Raw genomic sequence first — 17,171 nt, forward strand, 5'->3', positions numbered from 1 at the left:
TGTTTATCTGGATAACTTTAAGACAGGCAGCGGCACGGCCAGAGTTAGCCGCATAAGTTAATTGGCTAACTTCGAATATCGGAATTAATCAGTTAATTTATATGGCTAACTCTGCCCCTCCCCGAAACGCCTCCCACTTCTCCCCCCCCCCCCCCCCCGGGAATTCCCCTACTTATCTGGCTAAATTTTAGCCAGAGAAGTCTGTGAATATGCTGGTTTTTGCCATTTAGACAGATAACTTTTCAATTATCTAAATTTTTTGAATATCAACCTCCTAGTTTTTACTTTAATAAATAGAACATGGAAGAATTGGTTAATGTTTTAGAGTCAGGTGACTAGAAAAGTGGAATAAGGAATATCAACTGATATAGAAACACAGAAGTTGATATTCCCTGAGGTTTGTTTAGCTAAGTTTGAGATTTAGCTGGGCAGACCCCATGTTTTAAATATCCCGCTTCTCTGAACAGGTAAATTTTAGTTGGGTACGTCATTACCCATCTTAAATTTAGATGGATTAGAAAGAGGCAGGGTGGGGTATTCTTGGAATGTGTTTTAAGTTTACCTGGCTAGTGTTGATATTTAGCTATAGCTGGGTAAAGTTATCTGACTACCTTTAGGAAAAAATATCCAGACCTAATGTTAGCCAGATAACATAAAAAACTAAATAGCTGACAAGCATTGGCTCATTCCTCTCCCCAATCTCTAAAAAAAAATAATCGTGGAGAAGTAGAGTCCCCCACTCCCCAATCTCTTTGAAAAATAAAAAGTCCAAGCAGGGCTGATTTCACCTCTACATACTAGCTACTGGTCAGATTTAGGGCCTATACAAGTCAGTACCTGGGGGAGCTGTAGTTTATGAACAAGGGTCAAAGTCTGATGCTGTTATGGCTGGGCTGAGGTGGTGGTGGTGGTGGATATAAAAATAGGGGGAAAGATCCTGGATAGTTGCAAATAAAACCACTGAATCCTAATGGAGTCTAGTTTCAACTGAGCTGGAATCCCTAAGGAGCAGGAGGAAATTACCAAGTCAATCCCCTTCTCCTCCCTTCATAGTTAATAAAGCCCTATCATTCTTATTTAGCACAATAGTTCCTTTTAGTTATTTTTGCTTAAATGAATACTTAGCTAAATAATAGGTACAATATACTGTTTGCCAGTTCTTATGGGAAAAAAAACAATACATAAATAATAAGTTGCTTGTATGTTTTTTTAGTACATAATTAAAATGTTATACTCACCCTCTAAAAACAGTGATTTTAAATGTTTTAATCTGCTCAGTTGCAGTTGCGGTACGTTGTTTATGCCATTGTAGCCCAGATGAAGAACTTCCAAGCTTTGCATTACTGGTGACAGAATTTCACTAAATCCCACATCTCTACAAAGATTAAACATTTATAGGAGCTCTATTATTGCCTGCATTTTACTTTGTGACAAGATGATGGCACCATTACCCTAAAAGTATTTCTTACATAGACAAACACTAGCCTTTGGATGAGATTAAAGCAAGTATATGGTGACTAAGGAAAATAAAAAATATGTCTGCCTAGAGGAGTAGCCTCATGGTTAGCATAGTAGGCTGTAAACCAATTAAGTCAAGGTTTAAATCCTGCTTTTCCCAATGATGATCCTTGTGACCTTGGGCAAATTACTTCACCCTTCATTGCCTCAGATATAAAACTTTCAGGCCAATGTAATACTGTGTGCTGGCCACAGCGCACGGCTCAACACACGATTGGATGCGTGTTTTCGATGTGTGTCCATAACCCCCAATGCTAAATGGGGGTTAGCGCATCCAATCGAGCGCATAGGTAATAGCGCTCATCACATGTAAATTCATATTGATGAGGCTATTACTTATTTCCCACCGATGCATAAAAAAAATGTATGCCTGACGCAAACATTTTAACCCGCAAAAATTAACGCATGCCCGGAGCAGGCATTAATTCTTGAGGAGCCCAAAAAAAATTATAGAAAAGCGGAAAATATTGCTTTTCTATTCCTTTATTTGGTTCCTCTGACTTAATATCATTGCGATATTAAGTCGGAGGAACTGAAATAGGAGAATTAAAAAAAAAAAAAAGTGTGCCGATGGTCAGGTTAAGAAAAGGGACATTCAATTAACAAGCATCCATTCTCCTAACCCGTGGCTGTGCACAGATTAGGAAAACGGAGGCTCAATTTTACGGCTGACAGCCACCTCTCCCGGGTACCCGCTGCCAAGGAGGAGCTAGAGGTGCACAGTTTCCCCTAGCGCCTCCTTTTTACTGCGGCACCTGATTTAAATATTAAATTGAGCATTTGGGAGAGGTGGATCGGCGTGCGTTAAGGGAGCAGGTGCTCAAATCATGAGTGCCCGTTTAACACGTGCTGATATTGCATCAGCCTGTCTGATTGTAAGTCCTCTGGGACAGAGAAACATCTATAGTACCTGAAAATAACGCAACCTGAGTTTGAATTTAGAAAGGCGAGCCAAGCATTCTAAAATCCCTAAAAGTCTTTGTGCACACAGAAGCACTGATGACATTATAAAGTAATGTCTGTTATAAGCTAGTAGGGAGCAACCCAAGGGCTTCAACACAGCGGCCTGGAGGCAGGTACAAAAGGTAAGATAACAATTTTGGGGGGGGGGGTTAGAGTAGGGCTGGGGCAGGGGAAAGGTTAGGGGAAGGGGTGGGAAGGTTAGGTTAGGGGGAACAGGGGAAGGCAGCGCGGCTTGGCACGCGCAAAGTCCACAATTGTGCACCCCCTTGTGCGCCGACCCCTGATTTTATAACTTGCACATGCCTGCAAGTTATAAAATCGGGCGTACATGTGTGCGTGCCGGGTTGCATGCGCACATGTATGCTGTGCATGCTCCATTTAAAATCTACCCCCAAATGTAGAACTGATGAATTTACTTTATTTTTATTATGATTTCTCTTAGATAATATTTCTGTGATGAAACGATTTACTTCCATTTTGTGTCAAAAACACGCACAGTGGGTAAGATAACCAGAGATATTTACTTAGTCATTTTTGAACAAATATTCAGCTGAACTACCCAGCTAATTGTGCAGCTCAATCTACTGCTAAATCTACCTGCTCTCAGGGATGCTTTTTGTGCAGTTTGGGATACCCTGCTAAATTTAGCCAGTTAGCACTGAATATCACGCTAACCTACTAATGAGATCATTTACGAAGGTGCAATAGGGCTTTACCATGTGGTAAAGAAGGGAAAATACCATGGCTTAGTAAATACATGGTTTAGTATATCCCAGGAACTCTTATTTATTTATTTATTTTATTTTAAGTTTTTTTTATACCGATTTTCCTGCATAAAATGCATATCAAACCGGTTTACAATGAAACAGAATGAGCAGGAAGTAAAATTCCTTAGTCTAATACATTTAAGCGTCAATAATGAAATAATTTTAAACAAAGCAAAAAGCTAAATAACATTAATAAAAGTTAAACCTGGCCAAATTTGTGCAGCTTGCGATGTTAGCTGCACAAATATAGCCAGTTAAAGGGGTCATATTTTTAATTGAGCCTTTTACTTTTACCTACATAAATCTTTTGAATATCAATCCATTAAGATTCCACTTTCAAAGGGATCTAACCTGCTAAGTAAGGACTAAATAATTAGCATCCCTGCTAGCACTGCTATCAGAGCAACACTGGACCCCAAGCTGGCAGCAGGGAAGAGTAAATCTTCCTACTGCTTCAGCTAGGGGGACAGTGGATGAGATTTTTGGGGGTTCTGTGGGGTGAAGATTGAGGGGGGCAATGAGGGGTAATATTTTTCGGATGGGGAGAGGGATAGTGGATCAAAGCTATGGGAGGAAGGGGACTTTTGGCACCTGCCTGCTCCCCATGGACTTGTGTCTTTGCATGGAAGAGATGGGGAATTATGGTGGGATTATTGACCTCCCAAGGACTTTTGGGGATTGTATGGAGAACTGCCAGACCCTCGCTCCCCACTGGCTTGTGGCTTTGAGTCGAAAGAAGAGGTGATTATAGGGGGCTTGTCAGTTCCCCTCTTCCCAGACTCCTGCCTTTGGACAGATGGAAGGGAAAGACTTGACCAGTTTGCACTGATTTTCTGTACTAACCTGCTAACTTTAGCTGGTCAACTATGACTGCCTACATTTAGTCAGATATTCATTCACATTTTTAGCCTAGTAACTATAGCGGAATATATGGTAAGAAAAATTGTTCCCTTAGAATTATTTTATGTTTTGCTGAATTATGTCCTTAAGGATATTCTTTGCACAAATGATATAGGAAATCAGACTAAGGGCCTCATTTTCCAAGGAGAGAGAGAGAGAGAGAGAGAGAGAGAGAGAGAGAGAGAGAGAGAGAGAGAGAGAGAGAGAGAGAGAGAGAGAGAGAGAGAGAGAGAGAGAGAGAGAGAGACTTACTTTAGTGCCTATGCCCTAGACAGGTATTTTAATCCCTATGGGAGGGCCACCTACTAACTCGGGGTGGGGATTAGGTATGAGCGTCGGAGGTTGGGGGCCACTTTTGCATTCCACATGAGACCTACGGAAAGAACAGTGGTCTCTAGTGAAGATTTGCTGGCCGTCGAAGTGAGGAAACTCACTCCAAGAGGAGATTTGGGCTACATTCTCTCCACCTAGCTTGTTGTTGCCCAGGTAGAGTGTCCAGCAAGCTAGGTGGAGAGAACGTTGCCCAAATCTCCTCTTGGAGTGAGTTTCCTCACTCCGACGGCCAGCAAATCTTCACTAGAGACCACTGTTCTTTCCGTAGGTCTCATGTGGAATGCAAAAGTGGCCCCCAACCTCCGACGCTCATACCTAATCCCCACCCCGAGTTAGTAGGTGGCCCTCCCATAGGGATTAAAATACCTGTCTAGGGCATAGGCACTATAGTAAGGTGCTGCCAAGCTGAGATAACATTGGCAATGTTGAATTTGGCATTTAACATGCATTAAAATTGTATTAACATACAATACCAGTAACACTTATGTGAATGTTACTGATATTCTGATAAAAGCTTTGGGCCAACACAAGAAAAATATTAATGAGCAGAATCACATCAAATGCATGCAAAGTAGTTCATTAATATTAAAGTTTAATGTGACTTGTGATAAACTTTACCATTCAAAATAAGGCCCGGAAAGTTACTACAGTTCAAGAGGTATAGTTAATGTTTCCCTGAGAGCATCTGTAGGCAAAATCCCTACAAGGATAGCAGCGTGACTATTCTCCTCCTATCCCCCTCTGTAGACAAAGCCTTCAGAGCCACCATAAATCAGGAGAACTCTTGGGGCATAAAATCAAGTACCTCTCTCCAAAAATTCTGTATATCTTTAGAAAAGTAACTTTATTTCCTGTTGTCTCAGCTTTTTTAACTGTACCTTGGCAGTTAACTAGGATAAATGGGATTTAAAAATTGGTACGATCATATATTACATTTACTTGTGTACTACTTTGAAAATTACATTAATGCAGGTAAAACCTAAAGACAATTCAATGGCATATTTTGTAGCAACTTTCAAAAGCTCATTTACATGTGTAAAGAGCATTTACACATGTAAAATCGAGTTATAAGAATGCAAATCCTTTTGAAAATTACCATTTGCATAAATTCTCTCGGCAAAACTACACACACCAAATACTAGATGTAATTGTGTGCGCATAGTTTTGCTAGAATAGTTTTCAAAGTGAACTTTAAAAATTGGAAGTTTTCACCATGGAACTTATCATGTTTTATGTGAGGGCCAGATATTCTAATGTTCTTCAAATGTTCTTGAAGTTATGGGTTGGGTCTCAAAATCTACTGTTGAGTTTATGAGGGGGACATATTAGATATTTTCCTCGTTTTACTTTGGAGGTGTTGTAATTATGGCTGTAGCATCTATTAATTTTATTTGTTGAACGGGAAGCTCTCCGTTTTTTGTGCAGTGTTTGTTATTTCTAATGTTTACAGGGGTGGAATATAGGGAAGTCTCACTGTATGTTGTGATGCTGATTGCGGGGCCTACTGCAAGCAGCCTCTTACCTTTGCTCGCTGCCTTTTCCGACGTGGCCAGGAGGCCTCTGGCACCGGAGCCGCATCCCATGGCAGTCAGGCCCTGCCATCGACCTTCCAGCGCTCACGTGGCAGGGAGCTGTGAGTCAGCCTGTCTTCAGCGGCAGGGAGCTGTCAGCACCTGCCTGACCCTGCTCCGCAGCCTAGTGCCGTCCCTAGTGCCGTCCCTAGGCTTTCCCTCGCGGCAGGAACGCCGCCAACAGCCTGTTCCTGCTTCTGCCTGCCTATAGGTACGTGGCCGCGCCTCTCAGCTATATTTAAAGGGCCTTCAGCGGGAAAATGCCTTGGGCCCCTCCTGATGAAGTCTCCTGGGCGTTCTCTGGCTAGCCCTATAAAAGGGCTTTACTTCCAGTCCTGCTTTGCCTTGCATCGGAGTTCTTCTCTCCTGGAAGCTCCTGTCTTCCAGCACTCCGCCAGGTCTTCCTTCTTTGTTGGAGCTCCATGTCCTGTCTTGGTTCCTGATGTTCCGTGATCCAGTCCTGATGTTCTGTGATCCGTTCCAGATGTCTGTGATCCAGTCTTGATGTTCCTGACGTCCGGATCCAGTCCTGATGTTCCGTGTTCCAGTCTTGATGTTCCTGACATCCGTGATCCAGTCCTGATGTTCCGTGTTGCAGACCTGATGCCCCTGATGTTCCGTGTTCAAGCCTTGATGTCCTGACCCCTGGTTCCTCATCGCCACCTTTCCTGGCATGCCATGTCGGGTCTGTGACCAGCCCCATGGGTGGGCTGTGTAGGGCACCTCGTGGTACAAGGCCTGCCTTCTCGCCTGCAGCACAAGCCTCCGGAGGGTCATCCTTGCCTGAAGCCAAGTCCTGTCTTGGTCCTGTCCTGATTCTCGTCCTGGCCCTCGGATTCCCTTGTGTCTGCTTCGTCCATATGTTAGACGCTGCTGGAACCTGCGCCGCTTCAGCGTGGTCCGCGACCAGCCACAGGCAGCTGTGTAGGCCGTGCCCCGGTGCAGGCCTCTACAGTATCTGGGACATGTTCCTCGCACTTGCTTCACTTCTCATCTGGAGTCTGCCCTGCATGTGGGCTGTGTAGGGCACGCTGCGTCGCAGCCTCAACCTAGTATTTGGTCCTGAATGTTCATCTGAGTCTTCCTAGCGTTCAGAGTCCTTCCAAGTTCCAAGTCCTCGCCTGAGTCTTCCTAGCACTCAGAGTCCTTCCTAGTTCCAAGTTCCTTGTCTGACTCTCCACGTTCCAAGTCCTTGTCTGAGTCCTTCCTAGTTCCAAGTCCTCGTCTGAGTCCTTCCAAGTTTCAAGTCCTCGTCTGAATCTTCATGCTCCGGAGTTTTCGTCCACCCTTGTCTCCTGTCCAGCCTGCCGCCTCTGCCGTTACCCAGGCTCCGGTCAAAATCCCCCCCTCCCGAAGCAAGGCGCAGGGCACAGGGCGAAAATCGCCTCGACATGTCATTAAAACAAAAGTAAATAAAGTATAATAAAAGTAAACTTACTGCATGTGAATTTTCTTTGAACAGTCCTCTCTCCCCTCCTCCCGAGGCGTGCACTGCGGCTCCCCTGCCTCCCGGGGGCAGCCGGTGGCGAATGCGGCGGGCGAAAGCGTACGGGCGGGCGGGCAAAGGCTTACGGGCGAAAGCGTGCGGGCGAAAGTGAATGAATGCACGCCCATACGCGGCGGGAGCCAGCGGGCGTGCATTCATTCACTCACCTTCGCCGGCGGGCGTGCATGCATCCATCCAGCGGAGGGAGCCGGCGGGCATGCATTCATCCAGGCGGAGGGAGCCGGCGGTGAAAGCGGCTTCCAGCAGCCCCTGCCGGCGAAGGTGAATGAATGTGCGCCTGTGCGTGCAATTTGGTCGCTGAAGGCGTGACGTCACGATGTTTGGCGTCACGGCGTGTGACGTCGGCATTCGCTAATGCACTGCCTTGAGCGCTCAAATTGCATTCATTCACCTTCGCTGGCGGGGGCTGCTGGAAGCCGCTTTGGCTCCCCTGCCCCCGCCGGCGAAGGTGAATGAATGCACGCCTGTGTGTGCAATTTGGGCGCTCAAGGCAGTGCATTAGCGAACGCAGACGTCACACGCCGTGACGTCAAACGTCGTGACGTCACGCCTTGTGCTCCCAAATTGCACGCACAGGCGTGCATTCATTCACCGCCGGCGGAGGCTGCTGGAAGCCGCTTTCGCCGCCAGTTCCCTCCGCCTGGATGAATGCACGCCCACCGGCTCCCTCCGCCTGGATGAATGCAAGCCCACCGGCTCCCTCCGCCTGGATGAATGCACGCCCACCGGCGAAGGTGAGTGAATGAATGCACGCCCGCCGGCTCCCGCCACATACGGGCGTGCATTCATTCACTTTTGCCTGTACGCTTTCGCCCGTACACTTTTGCCCGCCCGCCCGTACGCTTTCGCCCGCTGATTTCGCGCCGGCTGCCCCCAGGAGGCAGGGGAGCCGCAGTACACGCCTTGGGAGGAGAGAGAGAGAGAACTGTTCAAAGAAAATTCACATGCAGTAAGTTTACTTTTATTATTCTTATTACACTTTATTCACTTTTGTTTTAATTTTCGCGCTGCCTTGCTTCGGGAGGGGCGGGTCAGGACTCGCAATCCCCCCCGGTACCTGTCATTTCAAACATCATTTGAAATGACATTTGAAATGAGAGGTACCAACGCACCCAGGATACTGTATAGGCGCTGTATAGCGCTCTATACAGTAAAATGGATTGCGCGGGCCTAACGCTTCACGGACGCTTCTTGGACGCGGCTTGCATTTGCAAGCTATTTAAATACAGTATCGAGCGGTAGGTGATCCGAACTGTGCGTGCTGCAAACGCGTGTGCCCGGCCGTAACGCACCTCTTCCTACCACTCCTTACTGTATCGGCCTGTATTTAATTCAGTCCCGCTTAGACAGCAGAGGGAAAAAGGGAACTGCATTCAGTCAACAACCAAGAGGGCCCTGACTTCTACGGTCTGGGATACTGATACACAGACATTTATTTATTTATTTATTTTTCTATACCGATATTCGATTCAAAATATCACACCGGTTTACATAGAACAGATGTCTCAAAGGCAGGCCTTTAGGTGACATGATACAAAAAGCAAAGGACTCCTTCTAAGGCCAAGTCCATAAGCAAAGCAGGTCAAGCAGTAATGTCTGAATTTTCAAGAAAGCTTATTACCCAGTAAAAAACATTGCTAGCTGCAATTTTTATGGGTTATCATAAGGCTTGGGGATAACTGCATGGAGTGGCAGTTACTACCCTTAAGAGAAACATGGGAGTAATCTGCACAGAGTGGCAGTGTTATGTTTTTGTAAGAATGTGAACCCTGGGCCGAGATGAGAGATGTCTCCGCCCACAGGGAGGAGTCCTGTGAGCCTCAACATCGGTAGGCATGGTCTCAGCAGCGTAGGACACAGCTGTATGTTAGAGACTTCATTATGAAGAAAGGAAAAGCAGAGCCTGCAAATAGTACAGTTCTGAGCAGTGGGGTACACCCAAGGTTATACCACTGATGTGAAGATCCGATAGTGGCCCGCAGAGCGGGGTACGCCAGGAAGTCCCTTCAGACGAATAGAGATTATCTCAGAAGTGCGGATCATGACGCGAAAGGGAGCCAATCCCTCTCAGTGGTCTCCAGAAGCCATGATTGCCTTCCAGGAACTCAAAAAGGCATTTCTTCAAGAGCCATGTCTAAGCCACCCAGATCCCAGACGACCTTTCATCGTCAAGATGGATGCTTCGGACGCTGGAGTTGCTGCTGTCCTTAGTCAACCTAGTGTCACCTACATCTTACATCCCTGTTCCTTTTTCTCTCGGTGCTTCTCCCCTGCCGATCGAAACTACGGGACAGGATACAAGGAGCTACTAGCAATCAAATTGGCGTTTGAGGAATGGCGCCCATGGCTCGCGGGTGCACAACATCAGATAACGGTTTACACCGACCACAAAAACCTTGAATACTTACGTCATGCGCAATTCTTGAACCACAGACAAGCCCACTGGTCCTTATTTTTTAACCAATTTGATTTCCTCTTGAAGTATCGCCCAGCAGACAAGAACACCCGCGGAGATATTGTTAGAGTTCGCTCCTCCAGAGGGGAGGAGTTAGCAATCTGTTATGAATTAGGCTGCTGAGTTAGCAATCTGCTAGCGCTTACCCCGCCAGGAGGTGAGAATGCACCTCTTTTCCGATCATCTACCCGCCCCTCCAGATCCAATCTTGCTGGTACCCTATACACCCCCTCCCTAAAAACTGCTCACCACACCTCAACCAGAGAAAGGGCTCTCTCTATTGCCGGCCTTTCCCTATGGAACACCCTGCCCACGGCCCTCCGTCTAGAACCTAACCTGTCTAAATTTAAAAAAGGGCTCAAAACCTGTCCTATCTGTCCGGGAAACTCGCAGACCTAGGATCCGCTGGAGGACGCCTCCTAGGTCTAATTTCTCTATCTCCTCCACTGACACTTCCAGTCTCCATTAAGTCGGATGTCCTAGAATTCCACACACTAGCCCTAGTGGACTCCGGTGCCGGTGGGAACTTCATACTCAGACAACTCGTAGTGCACCTACGAATCCCCACTGTTCGGACACCTACCCCACTGCTATTGTCATCTATACAATCTATACAATGAGAGAGTCCAGAGTATAGGAAAATTGGTTCTTACCTGCTAATTTTCATTCCTGTAGTACCATGGATCAGTCCAGACTCCTGGGTTCTGTCCACTCACCAGCAGATGGAGGCAGAAAAAGTTCCAACTGACTCCACCCCTTCTGTGAGGAGCACCTACAGTATGTCAGTATTTAAATTTATTTATTTATTTATTTATTTAAAGTTTTTTGTATACCGACATTCGTTAAGAAAACATCACATCAGTTTCCATGGAACAAAAAATTAGCCAACAGGGCTTTACAATGAAACTGATAATAGAACTAGGAGGTGCGTGTGGGGGGGGGGGGGGGCGTCGGTGAAACCAGGGATATTTACAGTACAATCATTTAATGCAATACATGGTTAAATACAAAAGTATAGATTATATACATAAATAATGCTGGGGGAATATTTGTTAAATGTAACAAAGCAGAAGAACTAAAAAACCCAACTAAATAGCTAACTGCCATAAACTGGGAGAACATTCCACAAGATCCAGACTCACTGACCCAAACGGCAGCAGAGTACCTAACAACATATAACAAACATATTATGTGAAAATACTTATCTGCAAAGTAAATAACAAGAACGAGCGGACTCTCCTTTATCTCCAAACTGAAATGGGCAGGACTCTGGACTGATCCGTGGTACTACAGGAACGAAAATTAGCAGGTAAGAACCAATTTTCCTTTCCCTGTAGGTACCCAGATCAGTCCAGACTCCTGGGATGTACCAGAGCTCCTTTATCTAGGGTGGGACCCTGAGAGTCCCGCTCGGATCACCGAAACCCCCAGATCCTGGAGCCTGAACATCCAGGCAATAATGTCTAGCAAAAGTATGTAAAGGCTTCCAAGTCACTGCCCTACAAATCTCATGCGGAGATACTTGCTGACACTCCGCCCGGGAAGTTGCTTGAGACCGAGTAGAGTGAGCACGAAGACCAGACGGAAGCGACCGACCATGAAGAAAGTATGCCGAACCAATAGCTTCTTTTAGTCATCAGGCTATAGTAGCCCTAGATGCTTTGTGCCCTCTCTTGGGACCGCTCCAGAGCACAAAAAGATGGTCCGACATGCGGAAACTATTAGTGACCTCAAGATAACGCAATAGAGAGCGCAATCTCTAGACTGAGGATCCGAAGGCTGTGAATCAGGAAAAGATGGCAGATCAATCAACTGATTCAAGTGAAAAGAAGAAACCACCTTTGGAAGAAAGGATGGAACAGTCTTCAAAGAAACTCCAGAATCTGTAATTCTTAAAAATGGTTCTCTACAAGATAAAGCCTGAAGCTCAGAAATCCTACAGGCCGAAGAAATAGCCACCAGAAAAATCACCTTTAAGGTAAGATCTTTAAGAGTAGCCCTTTTCAAAGGCTCAAAGGGCACGGCACAAAGAGCTTTAAGAACCAAATTTAAGCTCCATGAAGGGCAAGGATTTTTGAAAGGAGGATGCAAGTGTTTTGCCCCCCGAAGAAAACGAGCCACATCAGGGTGGGATGCCAGGGTAAGTCCTTTTATCTTCCCACGGAAACAACCTAGAGCTGCCACCTGTACTCTGAGAGAGCTGCAAGATAAGCCCTTAGCCAGATCAGCCTGCAAAAAAGACACAATGTCAGGAATCAAAGCCCGAGTAGGAACCACCTGATTCTCCTCACACCAGGATTCGAAAACTCCCCAAATCCTGATATAAGCCAGGGAAGTAGAGGTTTTTCTTGACCTGAGAAGAGTAGCGACCACCGCATCAGAATAACCTTTATCTTTCAAGCGCCACCTTTCAAAAGCCATGCCACTAGAGAGAAGCGATCTACCTCTTCCAAACAAATGGGATCTTGGCAGAGAAGATTCAGAAGGTTCCGAGGATGTCTCGGCCATTCCAAAGCTACCAGAATCACCACCAAGGGATGAGATTCTATGCGCCGAAGAATTTTGCCGATGAGAGGCCAAGGAGGAAACACATAAAGCAGAATGCTCATTGGCCAGGGAAGAACCAAGGAATCGACTCCTTCTGCCCCTGGCTCTCGACATTGACTGAAGAAGCGTGGAGCCTTGGAGTTCTGGAACGTTGCCATCAGGTCCATGCTGGGGGTGGACCACTTTTCGCATATGAGATGAAATGCCTGCTCGGAAAGTTCCCACTCCCCGGGATCTAGATGATGGTGACTGAGAAAGTCTGCTTGAACATTGTCGAGCCCGGTGATGTGAGACACTGCAATGCGAAGGAGATGTTGTTTTGCCCATGCTATCAACAGCTGAGCCTCAAACGTGACTGATTGGCTCTTGGTTCCCCCTTGGCGGTTGATATAAGCCACTGTCGTCGCATTGTCGGAAAGGATTCTGACTGACTTCCCCTGAAGAAGTGGTAGAAAGGCCTGTAAGGATAGTCTCACCACTCTGGTCTCCAAACGATTGATCGACCAACGAGATTCCTCCGGCGACCATTGCCCCTGAACAGACCTGTCGAGACAAACTGCCCCCCAGGCGGACAGACTGGCATCCGTCATGACTACTGTCCAAACTGGAGCCTCTAGATCCACTCCACGATGCAAATTCTGTGATAGGAGCCACCAATCGAGACTGGAACGAGTAGAGTCTGTAAGAGGAAAGGGAAGATGAAACTGTTCTGACACTGGATTCCAGCGGGAGAGCAATGCTGACTGAAGTGGTCTCAAATGAGCAAATGCCCACAGAACTAAGTCCAAAGTGGAGGCCATGGAGACTAGAACCTGTAGATAATGCCAGACTTTGGAAGGAGACTTGGACAACAAGACCCGAATTTGACACTGTAGTTTGATGATCCATTGATCCATGAGAAAAACCTTCCCCCACCGGGTGTCGAACAGGGCTCCCAGAAACTCCAAGAACTGGGATGGTACTAAGTGGCTCTTTGTCGGGTTGACAACCTAGCCCAATGACTGCAGAAGCTGAAGAACTCGAGACACAGTCAAGCGACAGAGATGTTCCGACTTCACTCGAATGAGCCAATCATCGAGGTAGGGATGAACAAAGAATCCCTCTTTTCAGAGCTGTGCAGCTACTACAATCATTATTTTGGTAAAGGTCCTGGGTGCCGTGGTGAGACCGAAAGGAAGAGCGCAAAATTGAAAGTGGTCCCCCAGAATCCAGAACCGCAGGAACTTCTGATGGTCGGATTGAATTCCTATGTGAAGATATGCCTCAGTCAGGTCCAAAGAAGCTAGGAACTCGCCTTTGTGAACAAATGCCAGGACCGCTCTTAAGGTTTCCATGCGAAGCCTTGGGATTCTCAGACATTGATTGACTCATTTTAGGTCCAGAATGGAATGAAATGTGCCGTCTTTTTTGGGTACGATGAAGTAGATAGAATAACGGCCCTTTCGTCGCTCTAATGGAGGTACCGGCACAATGGCCCCGAGCTCTCTTAGACGATGTAAGGTGTCCTGCACCACCTCACACTTTTGAGTGTAAGAACATGGAGAGATGAGAAAACGAGAGTGCCGTACAAAATCTAAGCGTAGCCTTGTTTTATCACAGTAAGGAGCCACTGATCCAATGTTATTTTGGCGCACTCCTCGAAATAGAGAGACAATCTGTTTCCTACTACTGGAACCGAGGAACGGACCGGCCTCATCTTATTGAGAAGTTTTCGCTCCACCAGAGGACTGGGAGGGACCAGGTCTCCCATAATGATGTCCTCGAAAGGACTGAGGCCAAGATTGCTGTCTAGCAGACTGTTGCCGAAAAGAAGAACCTGAAGAGCGAGAGGAGCGAAACCTGCAGTTTCCTCGTAAACGGGATCTGGAAGATAACGATCCCCTTGACCTGGGCCTATCCTCAGGCAGACGATGTACCTTATTTTCTCCTAAGGAATGAATTAAGTCCTCAAGATCCTTCCCAAAGAGAAGCTTACCCTTAAAGGGTAAAGATCCCAATTGAGCTTTTGAATAGACATCCGCAGACCAGTGTCTTAACCAGAGAAGTCTGCGGGCAGAGACAGCCGAAACCATTGATCTCACTGAGGTACGTAACAAATCATAAAGAGCATCAGCACTGTAAGCAGCAGCGGCTTCCAAACGCCCAGCTTGAATAGCCTCAGACTCAGAAAGAGAAGAATTATTCTGCAGGAGCTGAACCCAGCAGAGTCCTGCTCTTAAAGCAAAACTACTGCACACAGCAGCTCAGACTCTAAGAGCCGAAACTTCAAAAATCTTTTTAAGTTGAACCTCTAACTTTCGATCCTGAAGATCTTTAGCTGTAGTACCGGTAACCAGGATTGTAGTCTTTTTGGTAACAGCAGAGACAGCTGCATCAACCTTGGGAATACGCCAAAGGTCCAAACCATCCTCAGGCAGAGGATATGGCTTATCCATGGCCTTGCTGACCTTTAATCCCAAGTCAGGGGTGTCCCATTCGTGAAATAATAAGTCTGTGACTGAAAGATAAAAAGGAAAATAACAAGTGGGACCATGAAGACCAACCATGACAGGGTCAATTGAACCCAAACGAGAATCCTCTGGCAGGGAATCAATTCCCAACTCCTCAAGAATCGCAGGAATGAGAGGAGGAAGCTCATCCTTCCTAAAGAGGCGGATTACCTTAGGATCATCACCTTCGACCACATGAGGACCCTGAGAGGGCAAGAGATCCTGACCAGCAGCAGAATCAGGGTCCTGAGGAAGAATGTCGCTTGGGTCCCCCTGGTCTGACTCTGAGGTATCAGAAGAAGTGTCAGGTAAGTGCTGAGACACTGGAGTCCTAAGACAGCGTTTAAGCTTGAGAACATCCATCCCCCACGAGGATTTGTTCCATTTAGAAGCTGCTTTTTGAGACAAGGGTACTGAAAAAATCCCCTCAGAATTATTTTTTGAGGACTTTCTGGCATTATAAGCTTTATGTAAAAACATAATAAATTCGGAAGAAAAGGAAGAAGAAGAGTCTGAAGTCCTCTCAGGACTCTCCTCAGCAGCAGTAGCTGAATTAGCAAAACAATCACCTGGCTGGGAGGCTAATTGCTGTGGAAAAAGAGCAGGAGGAGAAACCCCTCCCTGCTCCGCTGCAAGTGGAGCAGCTTGAACAGAGACATAAATAGCTTCAGATGAAGCAGGAAATGAGGAGGCTGCAGCAGAAAGACGCGGGCGTCCAGGTCTGACAGAGCGACGGAGCGAGGAAGAAATAACACCCCCAGCTGCCCCTGAAGATCCCTCCCCCCCGGGAAGGCAGGAGGAGCATAGGCCGTCGTGAGAGACTCTAACCCGCGCGTCTCCACATGCATGGCAGGCTGGACCATACGGCATTTGTGGAAAAAAAAAAAAGAGCTGGCTGAGGAGCAAATGAAAGCGAAAGAAAAAAGCCTGCCGACTGCCCAAAGCAACTAAAGAGGTAACAGAGAGTCCGACTGGCAAAGTAAAAGGGTTATAAATAACGTTTGGTTTTTTTTTTTTATACGTCCTGAAAGAAGCTAGGTCCTCTGCTCTGAGGGGTGAGTGAACTGGGCTCCCCAATATCACCCCAAAAGCTGCAGCAAACTGAAGCCAAGGGTTCTGAACCCCTAAAGCCAAAAGCCTCAAATACCAGGGAGGATGGTCCACTCAGGACCTGCCAACTCCCTGGGAGGCTAGTCTCCGCTTGCCCTGCTTCCAGAAAAAAACTTCCTTTTTTTTTTTTTTAAAGTAAAGTAAAATAAGAAATACTTAAAAGAAAAAGATAAATTTTATGAACAAAAATATCTATTTTGTCTGTATTTTTCAAAACCAACTTACTAAAATCCTGACTGTAGGTTTTGCATCTCCACCATCTGCTGGAGGCAGGGGCGGAAGGGGCGGAGTCAGTTGGAACTTTTTCTGCCTCCATCTGCTGGTGAGTGGACAGAACCTAGGAGTCTGGACTGATCCGGGTATGTACAGGGAACAGGGAGTTCACATGCTGCTAATTTGTCCTTTATGTGAGAGTTAAGACCCTCCAGGAAAATAGCCCGCAGGCAACCCAGGTCCCAAAGTAGTTTTGAAGATAAGGTCTTAAACTCAATAACGTAATCAGTCAAAGGTTTGGTACCTTGCAGATGCAGGAGTGCAGATCCAGCGACAGTCTTGCGAGCGGGGTCGTCAAACTCAGAAAAAAAGAGAGCAAGGAAGCCTGTCAAATCACTGAGAACTGGATCATTACGCTCCCAGAGAAGTGAAGCCCAAGCCAGGGCTTTTCCGTCTAAAAGAGACAGCAAAATTGCTTACCTTGTAATAGGTGTTATCCCAGGACAGCAGGATGTAGTCCTCACATATGGGTGACATCATCAGATGGGAGCCCTGGTACGGAAAACTTCTGTCAAGAGTTTCTAGAAACTTTGGCTGGCACTGTGGGCCTACTGAGCATGTCCAACATGCCATGATATTCTCAGTCACAGGGGTCTCCCTTCAGTCTCGTTTGTAGCAATATGCGTGAGCTAAAAAAATAAAATAATAAAACGTATCGGACTCAACTCCGCGGGGAGGTGGGTGGGTTCTGTGAGGACTACATCCTGCTGTAACACCTATTACAAGGTAAGCAATTTT

General features: G+C 46.5%; 1 protein-coding gene across 1 annotated transcript in view; it reads right to left on the bottom strand.

Annotated features, from left to right (window-relative positions):
* The window catches only part of LRRC9 (leucine rich repeat containing 9), a 1,004,248-nt gene that overhangs the window by 176,410 nt on the left and 810,667 nt on the right, over positions 1 to 17,171 (bottom strand). The window contains 1 exon segment of the mRNA XM_029598189.1: positions 1,239 to 1,375. Within this exon segment, the coding sequence (XP_029454049.1) occupies positions 1,239 to 1,375 (137 nt within the window).

This window comes from Rhinatrema bivittatum, chromosome 4 (genome assembly GCF_901001135.1).
Source record: "Rhinatrema bivittatum chromosome 4, aRhiBiv1.1, whole genome shotgun sequence".
Lineage (NCBI taxonomy): Eukaryota > Metazoa > Chordata > Amphibia > Gymnophiona > Rhinatrematidae > Rhinatrema > Rhinatrema bivittatum.